This window comes from Erinaceus europaeus, chromosome 4, assembly GCF_950295315.1.
Source record: "Erinaceus europaeus chromosome 4, mEriEur2.1, whole genome shotgun sequence".
Classification (NCBI taxonomy): Eukaryota; Metazoa; Chordata; class Mammalia; order Eulipotyphla; family Erinaceidae; genus Erinaceus; species Erinaceus europaeus.
In genome coordinates this window covers 54,456,459-54,472,059 of record NC_080165.1, presented here as the reverse complement: position 1 = coordinate 54,472,059, position 15,601 = coordinate 54,456,459, and the positions used below count along the sequence as shown (strand labels likewise).

General features: G+C 43.5%; 1 protein-coding gene across 2 annotated transcripts; it reads right to left on the bottom strand.

Annotated features, from left to right (window-relative positions):
- Positions 1-2,583: 2,583 nt before the first annotated feature.
- LOC103128071 (BOLA class I histocompatibility antigen, alpha chain BL3-7-like) lies at positions 2,584-15,214 on the bottom strand. Of its 2 annotated transcripts, XM_016195156.2 has the most exons (8): positions 15,061-15,214; positions 14,263-14,532; positions 13,501-13,776; positions 4,172-4,447; positions 3,950-4,057; positions 3,310-3,340; positions 3,142-3,170; positions 2,584-2,993 (listed from the first exon to the last, which is right to left on the bottom strand). In XM_016195156.2, the coding sequence occupies exons 1-8, from the start codon at positions 15,125-15,127 to the stop codon at positions 2,989-2,991; spliced, it is 1,062 nt and encodes a 353-aa protein (XP_016050642.1). In that variant the 5' UTR covers positions 15,128-15,214; the 3' UTR covers positions 2,584-2,988. The 2 variants fall into 2 exon arrangements, with proteins under 2 accessions (XP_016050642.1, XP_060045423.1); XM_060189440.1 differs by lacking the exon at positions 3,142-3,170 and having other exon boundaries at positions 3,308-3,340.
- Between the last annotated feature and the right edge of the window lie 387 nt (positions 15,215-15,601).

Genomic DNA, 15,601 nt, shown 5'->3' with positions numbered 1-15,601 from the left:
ACTCACAGTCAGGTATTTCCGTGGCGATCTCTGCGAGTCTTTGTGTTACTCCCTCGGCCATGATGAATCAGTGAATTCGGATAGGCCTATCCTCTTGATCAGCAGAGTTCCTAGGTCCAGAAGGCTTCTTCACCCCACGTCCGGGTGCCAGATGCCCCGACCAGCGGAGCGGTGAACAGGGGCTAGGAACCTAAAAGACCTGGAATGACAGGGACAAGAGACACGAAAGAACGACAGCAAGACAAGTTTCTGATCAAGCTGCAAAATTTTATTGTGTTCACAGGCATTTTAAGACTTTGGGGAAGGGGAAGCAGAGGGGGAAGGGGGAGGCAGAGATCGCGGTGGAGGGTCCCTTGAAACTATTTTTGTTAAACTATAACTATATGGTATGTCACTATAACTATATGGTATGTCACTTAGTTTCTGGCAAACATCCTTCCTACGGGAATTAGAAACTTATCTCAAGGGCTTCTGTTGTTTCAAGGATTAGCTTCTATCAAACAGAGAAATGGCTCCTGGCATCAGAATACTCAGAGCAAAATGGGTCATACAAAAATTTATTCAAATCACTCTAATACAAAACACAACTGAAAGCAGACAGCAAACTTAACATATTCAAAGATAACAAGGGGGGAAATGAGAGAAAAGCGGTAGGTAGTTTTTTTTTACCTTGAACCAGATTATTTAGATTCCACTATGTCACATCATGAGTCCCCCAGAGGGTGTCCTAGTCCAAAAAGCTCCTCAAAATTCCATTTAGGGTGCTTCTGGCAGTTCCTGCAGGATTGCTGTAGGCATCCATCCCCAAAAACATCTTCCCATAGAAGAAAGAATTGAATCAGCAGGGTAGAACTAATCACGTGTCTCCATTCTTGGGGATTTCCAGGGTACTGGAGAATGCTCTTCAAGTTAGAGTAGTCCTTCTCCACGGGAAACATGGGAGAGGGAGTCCAGAAAGTCCCAGGGGAAATCTCCACACATCTACCAAGCTCTACGATCACAGTCATAAGGAACCAAAGTGTGGCCCGGAGCAAAATGTTCCAGAGACAGAGAAACTATCTCATGAAGAAAGAGTAGAGGCTTTGGGAAACCTCTTCATAAGTAAGAAGGTAGCCCATGGTGTTGGTATGCATCTAGTTCTGCTTCTGGGATCTAGTTCTGCTTCTGTTACATTGCTTGACATTGTGGTCTATTTACATGGTCTTTTCTGTTACATTGGTTTGGTCTCACTCCCCCCACCTGTGGGAGATTTGGTTTAGCCCTTGCTAGTTTCGCAATTCTTCCTTCTCCCTGCCCCCTACCCTACGTACTTCCTGAGTTCCTGCCACTGCCGCTGGAGGAGAAAGATGGAGGAGCACATTGTGTGGTGATTAGGTGTTGGACTGTTTGCCCACTTGTAAATAAAGATTAAATTGCATTCTTAGCTCAGCCACGAGTTTCTGGTCATCTGTTACCCACCTGTGAAGCCACCCCGGAGAAAACAACACCATGGTATACAGGTAGCCAAGCGGCATATACTTATCCGGAGGCATGTCCATAGGTCTGCCGCTTGTGTGTGAAGCCGAGGGGTAGGTCCTTATTCAGGTGCCAATATGCTGGGCTAGCTTCGCAGACAGGAGACAGACAACCAGGGACTCATGGCTGAGCTGGGAACTCAGTTCTATCTTTATTGATGAGCGGGAATGCAGTGCAATCAATCTAATTTCTATTCATTAGAAAATCCTGATATATCTCCTGAGCTGGAAGTGTCAGGTTGAAAGAGGAAGCACGTAGGATAGGGGGTGGGGAGAAGGAAAAAGTGCGCACGCGCTTGAAAGTATCAAGCTTGCATCTAACCAGTGGGTATTAAACCAATGCCCTGTAGGTAGGGCAGGTCTCAGGTAAAGTAGTGATTATGTAAATAGACTACAGCGTTAAACAATGCAAGCGAACCTAACATGATGATCAAAACAGAAGGGGTCTTAGAAGCAGAATTAGAAGCAGACCAACAAAGATAGCCCCGAAACCCAAAATTTGCAGAACTGACAAAAACTGCCAGGGACTGTGGTCAAAACTCCCTGACAAACAGGTCGGAACTTTAAGTGACCCCCTAAGTCCCCCCCATGTGGATAAAAAGAATCTGTCTGTGTTTCTTCAGGGCTCACATGCCACTATTGGGAAGTGCATGTAGCCCAGGCTTAAGCTTGCTTCAATAAAGGCTCTTTGCTTTTACATGTGATTCTGGCCTCCTCTCTGTGGCAATGGGATTTAAAAATCTGGGCATAACACACATTCCATTGATCAAACTCATACTAAACATTTTTTTCATATCTATTTTTAAAATATTTTATTTATTCATTTATTGAGTAGAGACAGTTACTGAAATGTAAAGGAGAGATAGGGAGAAAGAAACAACTGAAGCACTGTTTGGCCATTTGTGAAGTTCCTCTCTGCAGGTGGGAACTGGGGACTATCAGTTACCACATACTCAACAGAGTGCACCACCACCAGGCCCCAACATTTGGATAGACAAAAGGGAAACATGTCTGCTTCCTCACAGCCTTCTGGCCCCACCAGAACAGATCCAGCACAGCAAAAACTATCTAGAATGTTCTCAGTGCTTTCATTTATTTATTTATTGGATAGAGAAAGCCAGAAATCAAGAGGGAAAGAAGGAGATATGAGAGAGAGAGAGAGAGAGACCTGCAGCCTCTCTTTTTCATCATTCATGAAGCTTTCCCTCAGCAGATGGGGACTGGGGGCTTGATAGTGACAAACTGGGAGCTGGGCGGTAGAGCAGCAGTTTAAGCGCTGGTGGTAAAAAGTGCAAGGATAGGCAGAAGAATCCCAGTTCAAGCCCCCAGCAGGGAGTCCCAGTCTCTTCCCCTTCTCACATGATGTTATTGGAACACAGACTCAGTCCTCTGTGTTTTGCAGAAGGAGAATCAGAGGACCTTAAAATTATAAACAAAGGACCTTCCATAACTCTGTCCATGTAGGGCAGTTGTTTCATACTGGAAAAGAAAACAATCATGAACAAATTCATATGATTCATGTAAATGGTGGCATTCTGTTCTAAATATTACATTTTAAGCATTCCCACAGCCCATTCCTGACCCTTCTGTCCCAATACCTCCCTACGTCAAATCTATGGGGTCTCACCTTTAGGGATCTGGACACTATCATGCCTTAGAAAGCACCCAAAAAAGGGGGGTGATCATGATGAAAGCCAAAACGATAAGAAACTAAAGAGGGAATTATGGTTTGGCTGAGCTCTCCCCACTACAAGAACTCTAAGTGCTTCAAGGATCACCCCCTCCATACTTACCTGCAGCCTGAGTGTAGATCCTTTCTTTCCTACCTGTCAGAAGAGAACATCATGTGAAAAGTGAGGGAAAAGAATGGTTCATAATACTCTAGAGGATCCCCATAGTCTTGAAGCACAGAGAAAATTTTAGACTTGTAACTAAGACTCAGAACAGGATTAGAAACATGAAGAGGACTGGAGAGACAACATAATGGTTATGCAAATAGACTTGCATGCCTGAAGCTCCAAAGAGCCTGGGTTCAATCCCCAGCACTACCATAAGCCAGAGTCAAGAAGTGCTCTAGTAAGAGAGAAAGAAAGAAGGAAAGGAAAGAAGGAAGGAAAGAAGGAGAAGAAAGACAGTCATGAACAAAGGTTAGATTCACGAACTACAGTAATGTCTCCTGGGTATCTATAATCAGCAAGAACATCCCTTTGACCTTCAATTTCTGGGAATCAAGACCTCATCACCAGAGTTACTAAGATAAAATAAGCTTTTAATTTCACAAGTGCTTCACAAGAAAGCTAGTATCAACAATCAAAGTGGGCAACTAATTGTGTGGATGGTACTTCCCATTAAGGAGGCAAGCAAATTTCTACCTCTGGTTAAAATCCTCCACCAGTACAAAACATTCCAGAACTATCCCTCCTTTATTTTCCTACCTGAGAGCTTCCTCCACATCACAGCTCCAACCACAGCAATGAGCACAATGAGAACCAGGATGACATGGAAGACATTGGTGAGGACAAGAGGCTGAGGAGGAGGAGGAACTGTAAAGGGAAGGTGAGAGAGGTCTAGACTTCAGACATGAGTTCTGAACTTATTGAGGGTGTCCAGAGGGCTCTGCATTCCCTCAGGAACTCTGCCCATCATCCCCTCCTTACCCCATCTCTTGCTGAGGGGCTCAAGCAGCCCCTCATGCTGCACATGGCAGATGTATCTCTGCTCTTCTCCAGAAGGCACCATCACAGCTGCCCACTTCTGGAAGGATCCATCTCCTCCAGGCCTGGTCTCCACAAACTCCGTTTCCTGGGTAAGGTCCTCCCCATCCCGCTGCCAGGTGATGGTGATCTCTGCAGGGTAGAAACCCAGGGCCCAGCACCTCAGGGTAGCTTTACCTTCAGGGCTTGGGTGGTGGGTCACATGCACTTTTGGGGGATCTGTTGAGAAAGGTCAGAAATTTGCTTGTTACGAACCTGTTGAGTCACTGAATCAGCATTCATATGACTATCCTAAGAATGGACAGGAAAACCACAGTGGAAAATGGAAACATAAAACCAGACAACAAGTTCAACCCTCAGCACTACTATAAACTAGAGCTGAGCAATGCTTTGGGGAAAAAAATGAGGTGAAAAAATATAAAAATAAAATGAATTTTAAAATGAAATGAGAGGTGTTTCTCACTTCATTTTAAAATTTATTTTATTTATATATTATTTTATTTCTCTTCTCCTCTCCCAGATCAACTAGGAATACCAAAGGAGACCACCTGGGACTAAAACAAGACAGGACTGGAACACCAGTCCTATTTGAGTTTGAGTGCAAACACGTGTGGACAGACAGGAGCCTAGGAAAGATTAAGTGCCTGGTAAAAGTCCACAGTTTACCAGTTGAGATACCATCTCCAGTCTGTTTCACCAACAAAAAGACGGCTGAAGGGAGGAGAGGACTCCTTTAACACTCACCAGATGCAACTGTGAGTCTCCATTGCTACTAACCTCAGAATATGGAGGAGCGGCAGAGAGGCCCTGTACTGATACCAGGGGACAGAGAACTAACCAGGAAACTCAGGAGAAGACCTATACCTCGGTGGCCTAGGGTGGGGCTGTGAAAGTCTCTTTGCATAACCACTGGATTATCTCTACCACACCCTGCTTTATCTCTTGGTCAGGAGTCAGTGATTAAGCTAAGAAGCCTACTTATAGTTGATAAGACCTCAGGCTCCCATAGCCTACAGGTAAGAAAAAGAACAAAAGAAGATTTTAAGCCACTGAGCTCCAAATCAGGGATTTAAATACTATTGAAATAACTGTTAACTTCCACAACTGTGAACCCTTTAATTACCTTACTTAGACACAAGTCAATCCATGAGATAGTGATCAGTAATTTGAAAAGTACTGAGAGAGGGACCTCATAACATAATATATAAAATGGTTAAACCAACAAGAAGAAATATTGGAGAAATGAACCACGACAAGACTTCAGCTAAAAGCCCCCCAAAGGATGAAGAACAAAACAATGAGGTCAACATCCAAACACTAGTTAAGGAAATAATCACAGGAATGAGTAAAGAGTTTGAAAGCACTGTCATCAGAAATGCAGAAGCAACAAATGACACTCTGGAAGAAAACACTAATTATCTCAAGGTTATTAGAGAACTGAAAGCTGAAATAGCTGAGCCAAGAACACAACTAGCTGAACAAGCTAAAACAGTATCACAATAGGGTAACAAAATAGATGAACTCCAGAAAACAGTAGAGAGGAGAGAGAATAAATCAATGAGAATCAATGAGAATTAGCAAGATAGAGGATGAACTAGAGACAACTAAAAAAGAAGTAAGAGATCTCAAAAAGAGATAAAGAGATACTGAAAACAACAACAGAGACCTATGGGATGACTTCAAAAGAAACAATATACGCATTATTGGCCTGCCAGAGGAAGAAAGTATTCTTTTTTAAAAAATTTCTTTATTGGGGAATTACTGTTTTACATTCAACAGTAAATACAATAGTTTTTACATGCATAACATTCCCCAGTTTCCCATATAACAATACAACCCCCACTAGGTCCTCTGTCATCCCTCTTGGACCTGTATTCTCCCCACACACCCACCCAGAGTCTTTTACTTTGGTGCCATATGCCAATTCCATTTCAGGTTCTACTTGCATTTTTTTTTTTCTGATCTTGTTTTTGAACTTCTGCCTGAGAGTGAGCTCATCATCAAGATCAGCTGAAAACGGTGAAGTCACCATTTTTTATAGCTCAGTAGTATTCCATTGCATATATATACCACAACTTGCTCAGCCACTCATCTGTTGTTGGACACCTGGGTTGCTTCCAGGTTTTGGCTATTACAAATTGTGCTGCCAAAAACATTTGTGAACACAGACCTTTTTGGATGGATGTGTTGGGTTCTTTAGAATATATCCCCAGAAGAGGAATTGCAGGATCTTAGGGAAGGTCCATTTCTAGCCTTCTGAGAGTTCTCCAGACTGTTCTCCACAGAGGTTGGACCAATTGACAGTTGCACCGGCAGTGCTATAGGGTTCCTTTGACCCCACAACCTCTCCAGCATTTGCTGCTATTACCTTTTCTGATGTATGACATTCTCACAGGAGTGAAGTGGTATTTCATTGTTGTCTTTATTTGCATTTCTCTGACAATCAGAGACTTGGAGCATTTTTTCATGTGTTTCTCTGCCTTCTGGATCTCTTCTGTGGTGAATATTCTGTCCATGTCCTCCCTCCATTTTTGGATGGGGTTATTTGTTTTCTTGTTGTTGACATTTGCAAGTTCTTTATATATTCTGGTTATTAGTCTCTTGTCTGATGTATGGCATGTAAAGATCTTCTCCCATTCTGTGAGAGGTCTCTTGGTTTTGGTAGTGGTTTCTTTTGCTGTGCAGAAGCTTTTTAATTTGCTGTAGTCCTGTAGGTTTATGCTTGCCTTAGTCTTCTTTGTAATTGGATTCGTTTCACTGAAGATGTTTTTAAAATGTATGCGGAAAAGAGTTCTGCCAATCTTTTCCTCTAAGTATCTGATAGTTTGTGGTATAACATCCAAGTCCTTGATCCACTTGGAATTTACTTTTGTATTTGGTGAAATACAGTGGTTCAGTTTCATTCTTCTGCATATTTCAACCCATTTTTTCCAACACCATTTGTTGAAGAGATTCTGCTTTCCCCATTTAATAGACTGAGCTCCTTTGTCAAAGATTAGATGTCCATAGGTATGGGGGGGGAGAAGCATTCTTCAGGCCATAATAGCTGATAACTTCTCTAGTCTAGACAACATCAAAGACATAAAGGTTCAAGAAGCCCAGAGGGTGCCAAACAGAATTAACCCAGACTTAAAGACACCAAGACACATCATATTTAGAATAGAAAGGAATAAGGATAAAGAAAGGATCCTGAAGGCTGCAAGAGAAAAACAAAAAGTCATCTACAGATGAGAACCCATAAAATTAGTAGCAGACTTCTCCACACAAACACTACAGGCCGGAAGAGAATGGCAAAATATCTATCGAGTGCTCAATGAGAAAGACTTCCAACAAAGACTACTGCATCCTGCTAGACTGTCATTCACACTATATGGAGGCATAAAAACCTTCTCAGACAAGCAACAGTTGAAGGAATCAACTATCACCAAGCCTGCCCTGAAAGAAGTTCTGAAAGCTCTCCTTGAAACAGTCAGACCACCATAAATAGGCAATATATATCAGAACACTGTAAAACTCTACAAGAATGGCATTAAAATATCTTCAATCTTTGATATTAATAAATGTCAATAGCCGGAATTCACCTATTAAAAGGCACAGAGTAAGAAGATGGATCAGAAAACACAAACCAACAATATGCTGTCTATAGGAAACCCACCTAACTCAACAAACAAACACAGACTCAAAGTGAAAGGATGGAAAACTATCATACAGGCCAATGGCCCACAAAAAAGAGCAGAACAGCTATTCTCATATCTGACACAATAAACTTTAAAATACATAAAATTAAAAAGGATAGGGATGGACACTACTTAATGCTCAGAAAATCAGTCAATCAAGAGGACTTAACAATTATTAACATATATGCACCCAATGAGAAGCCATCTAAATACATCAAACATCTACTGAAAGAGCTACAACAATATATTAACAGCAACATAGTCATAGTAGGGGACTTCAACACCACACTCTCTCAGCTTGACAGATCATCCAGGCAGAAAATCAATAAAGACATGAGGAAGCTAAATGAGGAGACAGATAAACTAGAACTACTGAACATTATCAGAGTCATTCATCCCAAGAAAGTGGAATACACATTCTACTCAGGTCCACATGGGTCATTCTCAAGGATAGACCATAAGTTAGGCTACAAAGACAGCATCAGCAAATTCAAGAGCATTGAAATAATCCCAAGCATCTTCTCAGACCACAGTGGAATTAAACTAACACTTAACAATCAACAAAAGATTAGTAATAGTCCCAAAATGTGGAAGCTCAACAGTACACTCCTTAACAACTACTGGGTCAAAGAGGAAATAAAGGAAGAAATCAAAATGTTTCGAGAGTTCAATGAAAATGAAGACACAGCTATCAAAATATTTGGGACACAGCTAAGGCAGTACCGAGAGGGAAGTTCATAGCCACACAAGCACACATTAAAAAACAAGAAAAAGGGGCTGGGTGGTGGCACACCCAGTTTAGTGCATGTATTACAATGTGCAAGGACCCAGGTTCGAGCCCCCAGTCCCCACCTGCAGGGGGAAAGCTTTACAAGTGGTGAAGCAGGGCTGCAGGTATCTCTCTGTCTCTCTCCCTCTTTATCACCCCCTTCCCTCTTGATTTCTGGCTGTCTCTATCCAATAAATAAAGATAATTTAAAAAAGAAAAGAAAAAAAGAAGAAGAAAACAAGAAAAAGCACAAATAAACAGCCTGATTGCACATCTTAAAGACCTAGAAAAAGAAGAACAAAGGAACCCTAAAGCAACCAGAAAGACAGGAATCACTAAAGTTAGGGCAGAAATCAATTAACATTTCTTATTGTTAACATTATTAACAATAAGAAAACCATACAAAAGATCAACGAAAGTAAATGTTGGTTATTTGAAAGAGTGAACAGAATCAACAAACCTTTAGCCAGACTCACAAAACAAAAAAGGGAGAAGATCCAAATAAATCAGATCATAAATGAAAGAGGAGATATCACAACAGACACCACAGAAATTCAACATACCATGCAAGGCTTCTATGAACAACTATATGCCACCAAGCTAGAGAACCTGGCAGAAATGGGCGATTTCCTAGATACCTACCAACTTCCAAAACTAAGTAAAGAGGAAGTGGATAACATGAACAGGCCCATCACAACTAATGAAATTGAAACAGTTATCAAAAATCCCCCCAAAAATAAAAGCCCTGGACCAGATGGTTTTACAAATGAATTCTACACAACCTTCAAGGAAGAACTAGTACCTCTATTTTTAAATCTTCTTTAATCCAGAAGATTGAAGACACTGGAATACTCCCTGCCAGCTTCTATGAAGCCAATATCACTTTGATACCGAAAGCATACAGGAACACAACCAAAAAAGAAAACTACAGACCAATATCTCTGATGAACATAGATGTTAAAATACTGAACAAATTTTAGCCAACCATATACAGCAGTATATTAAAAAGATTGTTCATTATAACCAAGTGGGGTTTATCCCAGGCATGCAAGGTTGGTTTAATATACGTAAATCAATCAACATGATCCACCACATCAAAAAAGCAAGACCAAAAACCACATGGTCATATCAATAGATGCAGAGAAAGCCTTTGACAAAATACAACATCCTTTAATGATCAAAACACTACATAAACTGGGAATAGATGGAAAATTCCTGAAGACAGTGGAGTCTATATATAGCAAACCTACAGCCAACATCATACTCAATGGTGAAAAACTGGAAGCATTTCTCCCTCAGATCAGGTACTAGAAAGGGATGCCCACTATCACCATTACTATTCAACATAGTGTTGGAAGTTCTTGCCATAGCAATGAGGCAGGAGCAAGGAATTAAAGGGATACAGATTGGGAGAGAAGAAGTCAAACGCTCCCTATTTGCAGATGACATGATAGTATACAAAGAAAAACCTAAGGAATCCAGCAAGAAGCTTTTGGAAATCATGAAGCAATACAGTAAGGTGTCAGGCTACAAAATTAACATTCAGGGAGTCGGGCTGTAGCGCAGCGGGTTAAGCGCATAAGGATTCTGGTTCAAGCCCTGGCTCCCCACCTGCAGGGGTGTCACTTCACAAATGGTGAAACAGGTCTGCAGGTGTCTATCTTTCTCTCCCTCTCTCTGTCTTCCCTCTCCCCTCTCCATTTCTCTCTGTCCTAGCCAACAACAATGACAACAATAACTACAACAATAAAACAACAAGGGCAACAAAAGGGAATAAATAAATTTTTTTTAAAATTAACATTCAAAAATCAGTGGCATTCCTCTATGCAAACACTAAGTTAGAAGAAGTTGAAATCCAGAAATCAATTCCTTTTACTATAGCAACAAAAACAATAAAATATCTAGGAGTAAACTTAACCAAAGATGTGAAAGACTTAGGGCAACAAAAGGGAATAAATAAATAAAATAAGTATTTTTTAAAATATTTTTTAAATCTTTATTTATTTTCTGGATAGAGACAGTCAGAAATTAAGAGGGAAAGGGTTGATAGAGAGGGAGAGAGACAGAGAGACACCTGCAGCACTGCTTCACCACTTGTGAAGCATTCCTCCTGCAGGTGGAGGCCAGGGGCTCGAACCTGGGTCCTTGCGCACAATAACATGTGTGCTCAACCAGGTGTGCCACCACCTGGTCCCAAAAATAAGTATTTTTTAAAATAAAATTTAAAAATAAATAAGTCAAAGACTTCTATACTGAAAATTATGAGTCATTACTCAAGGAAATTGAAAAAGACACAAAGAAGTGGAAAGATATTCCATGTTCATGGGTTGAAAGAATTAACATCATCAAAATGAATATACTACCCAAAGTCATACATACATTTAATGCTATCCCCATCAAGATCCCAAGCACAGTTTTTAGGAGAACAGAACAAATGCTACAAATGTTTATCTGGAACCAGAAAAGACCTAGAATTCCCAAAACAATCTTGATAAAAAAAGAACAGAACCAGAGGCATCACACTCCCAGATCTTAAATTGTATAATAGGACCATTGTCATCAAAACTGCTTGGTACTGGAACATGAATAGACACACTGACCAGTGGAATAGAATTGAGAGCCCAGAAGTGAGCCCCCACACCTATGGACATCTAATCTTTGACAAAGGTGTCCAGACTATTAAATGGAGAAAGCAGAGTCCCTTCAACAAATGGTGTTGGAAAAAATAGGTTGAAACATGCAGAAGAAACTGAACCACTATCCTTCACCAAATACAAAAGTAAATTCCAAGTGGGTCAAGGACTTGGATGTTAGACCACAAACTATCAGATACTTAGAGGAAAATATTGGCAGAACTCTTTTCCGCATACATTTTAAAGGCATCTTCAATGAAACGAATCCAATCACAAAGAAGACTAAGGCAAGCATAAACCTATGGGACTACAGCAAATTAAAAAGCTTCTGCACAGCAAAAGAAACCACTACCAAAACCAAGAGACCTCTCACAGAATGGGAGAAGATCTTTACATGCCATACATCAGACAAGAGGCTAATAACCAGAATATATAAAGAACTTGCAAATCTCAACAACAAGAAAACAAATAACCCCATCCAAAAATGGGGGGAGGACATGGACAGAATATTCACCACAGAAGAGATCCAGAAGGCAGAGAAACACATGAAAAAATGCTCCAAGTCTCTGATTGTCAGAGAAATGCAAATCAAGACAACAATGAAATACCACTTCACTCCTGTGAGAATGTCATACATCAGAAAAGGAAACAGCAACAAATGCTGGAGATGGTGTGGGGTCCAATGAACCCTCCTGCACTGCTGGTGGGACTGTTAATTGGTCCAACCTCTGTGGAGAACAGTCTGGAGAACTCTCAGAAGGCTAGAAATGGACCTACCCTATGACCCTGCAATTCCTCTCCTGGGGATATATCCTAAGGAACCCAACACACCCATCCAAAAAGGTCTGTGTACACATATGTTTTTGGCAGCACAATTTGTAATAGCCAAAACCTGGCAACTACCCAGGTGTCCAACAACAGATGAGTGGCTGAGCAAGTTGTGGTATATATGCAATGGAATACTACTCAGCTATAAAAAATGGTGACTTGACCATTTTCAGCTGATCTTGGATTGACCTTGAAAAATCCATATTAAGTGAAATAAGTCAGAAACAGAAGGATGAATATGGGATGATCTCACTCTCAGGCAGAAGCTGAAAAACAAGATAAGAAAACAAAACACAAGTAGAACCTAACTGGAATTGGCATATTGCACCAAAGTAAAAGACTCTGGGGTGGGTGGGTGAGGAGAATACAGATCCAAGAAGGATGACAGAGGACCTAGTGGGGATTGTATTGTTATATGGAAAACTGGGAAATGTTATGCATGTACAAACTATTGTATTTACTGTCGAATATAAAATATTAATTCCCCAATAAAGAATTTTTTAAATGAATGAGATAAAAACAAAAATAAAAAGAGACACAAGACTGGACTCAAGTCTCTGAGGTAATCTCTTATTCTCTATCTCTTTTATACATTTTATTATCCTTACTTATATATTGGATAGAGATAGACAGAAATGGAAAGGGAAAGGGGTAATAGAGAGAGAGAGAGAGAGAGAGAGAGAGCCAGAGAGACACCTGCAGAGCTGCTTCACCATTTGTGAAGCTTTCCCCCTGTAGGTGTGGATGGGGGTTCAACTCAGTCCTTGCTCACTGTAACATGTGCACTCAGCCAGGTGCATCACCAGCCAACTCAAGTCTCTCATTCTCTGGAATCAAAGTGAGACAGTCAAAGGCAAGAGGCAGGTCTCTGAAGGAGAGAAAAGTCATTTCTGGGCCTGGTCAGATGGGAGCCAAATGACTCAGAAAAGCTGGAGTCAGGCTTCAAACACATTCGTGAAGCTGAGAAAGTCAGCTATGCTTCCTAGAGCAGGTGCCAGTCATCTCAAGGACTGCTTCTCCTTCCACCTCCAAAGTGAGTGAATGGGGTGGTTTGCAAGACAAGCTTTCATGCCTATGGCACCAGGGGTCCCAAGTCAAGTCTCCAAAAGGTCAGAGCTAAGCAGTGCCCTAGTTTAAAATCAATCAACAAATAAACAAAATGTAACAGCACAAAGAGAGTGAATCCTTCATTGTCCAGAGACAGGGGTGGGTACTTTTGGAGAGTACCCGGAGTACTCTTGGGTACCCACCCAGTTAGATTCCTGGCTCTGCAGACCAAAAGAAAGGTCATCATTCCATGGTAGGTCCCATTTTCCTCTCTGAGCAGAGAGGTACAACTCCAGATTGAACGGAGCTCCCTCTTACCTGAGACTAGCAGCTCTTCCTTCCCCATTTCCAGGTATTTCCCGAGCCAGTGCAAGCACTCCCCATCTAGGTAGGCTCTGCTATGCTCCGCCACAAACGCAGCATCCCACTTGCGCTGGGTTTTCTGAGCCATCATGTCCGCGGCGGTCCAGGTGCGCAGGTCGTCGTTCAGGGCGAGGTAATCCGCGCCGTCGTAGGCGAACTGGCTGTATCCGCGGAGGAGGCGGCCGTCGGGCCCCACGTCGCAGCCGCACATCCACTGGTACGTATGAGACACTGAACAGATCACCGATTAATCCAGCTCACTTATCTCCGCCCCCACACACGCGACCACACAGCCCCGCTCGTGTGGTCCCGGCCTGCGAGTGGTCAGAGCCTCTTCAACTCCAGTGTAAAGAAAACCTAGGCTGGTGGTGGTGGTGCACCCGCTTGAGCGCATATGTTGCAGTGCACAAGGACTCGGGTTCGATTTCCCGGGTCCTCACCTCTAGGAGGAAACCTCTGCGAATGGTGAAGCAATGTTGCAGCTGTCTCTCTGTCTCTTTCCCTCTCTATCACCCCCTTCTTCTGATTTATGGCTGTCTCTATCCAATAAATAAATAAAGAGAAGACCAAAAAGATAGAGGAAACCCTGGCCATTGCCCATAAGCGCTTCCTGGATGCAGGTGTATCTCGGGGTAATGCTCAGACCCTGAGACTCCGGGCAATCTTGGGGATGCGTGGACACTCGGCATGGACCCCGGCCCGTGTCGTGGCGCTCACCGTCCTCGCTCTGGTTGTAGTAGCTGCGCAGGGTGTTCAGGCTCACTCGGAAAGTCTGTGCCGTATCCCTGTAGATCCGCGTCTCCCGGTCCCAGTACTCCGCGTCCTGCGTCTCCAGCCACAGCGCCCGCGGCTCCGCCTTCTGATCCCCCGCGTGGCTGTCGAACCGCTCGAACTGCGTGTCGTCCACGTAGCCCACGGAGATGAAGCGGGGCTCCCCGAGGCCGGGCCGGGACACGGACGTGTAGAAATACCTCAGGGAGTGGGAGCCTGCGGGCGGGAGGGCTTGAGACCCGGCCCGACCCTCCTCCCCGGGAGCGCGGGCCCTGGGTCAGCCGAGGGCGGGGCCCGCAGGGACAGAAAAGCAGAAAAGAGCCCGAGTTCCGGGAGTCGGGCGGTAGCGCAGCTGGTTAAGCGCATGTAGCGCAAAGCGCAAGGTCGGCTTGAGGATCCCGGTTCGAGCTCCCCACCTGTAGGGGTCTCTTCACAGGTGGTGAACCAGGTCGTGTCTCTCTTTCTCTCCCTATATCTGTTTTCCCCTCCCCTCTCCATTTCTCTCTGTCCTAACAACGACGACAACAAAATTAAAAAAAAGAGCCCGAGTCCCAGAAAGTGGGGAGACTGAGACTGAGGGAGAAGGAAACAAGGGGTTGGCAGGGAGGGGCCAGCGTGGGGGCAGGGAGGAGGAGGAGGGGTTGGGATAGAGCCTCTGATGAAACGTCCCTTAATAAGGGCCTGACACCCCCCCCACCCCCCACCCCCGGCTGAGGCCATTTCCTCCCAAGCCTGTACACCTACCCGCCGGTGTTTCCCTCAGGGCCAGGGCCCCCGACAGCAGCAGGTAGAGGAGGGTTCGGGGGCTCATGACCTGAGCCCTCTGGGTCTCAGTCTGTTGAGGATATGAGTACGGAAGGGTGACTGGAACTTTGATAACCAGAACAGCGGAGGCGCTGATTGGCTTCCCTAGAACCGGCCTGCAAATGGAAGGGAACATTGGGACCGCGTCATCAGTATCTAGGCAGGAAGATATGCTATTCTTCTAGAGAATGGAAAGTGAAACTTCAACGAGATCGGTACTCTCCCAAACCGAACTTTTCTACCCCAGACCCTTCCCTAGGGACCTGACAGCCACGCCTTGAAGAGTACTTTAGACTTTGTCCTCACCTCATGGGTGTTGTGTTCTTAGTTGCGCATAAAGTTCAATGAATCCTTGTGTGTACCCTACTAGTGCGCCCCCCCACCCCCACCCCCCAGCGCCCTCTTTGTGAAGCAGAACCCTCTACCCTGTAGGATTCAAAATGCCAGAGATGATAAGCACAAAATCCCCCCGTGGGTGACT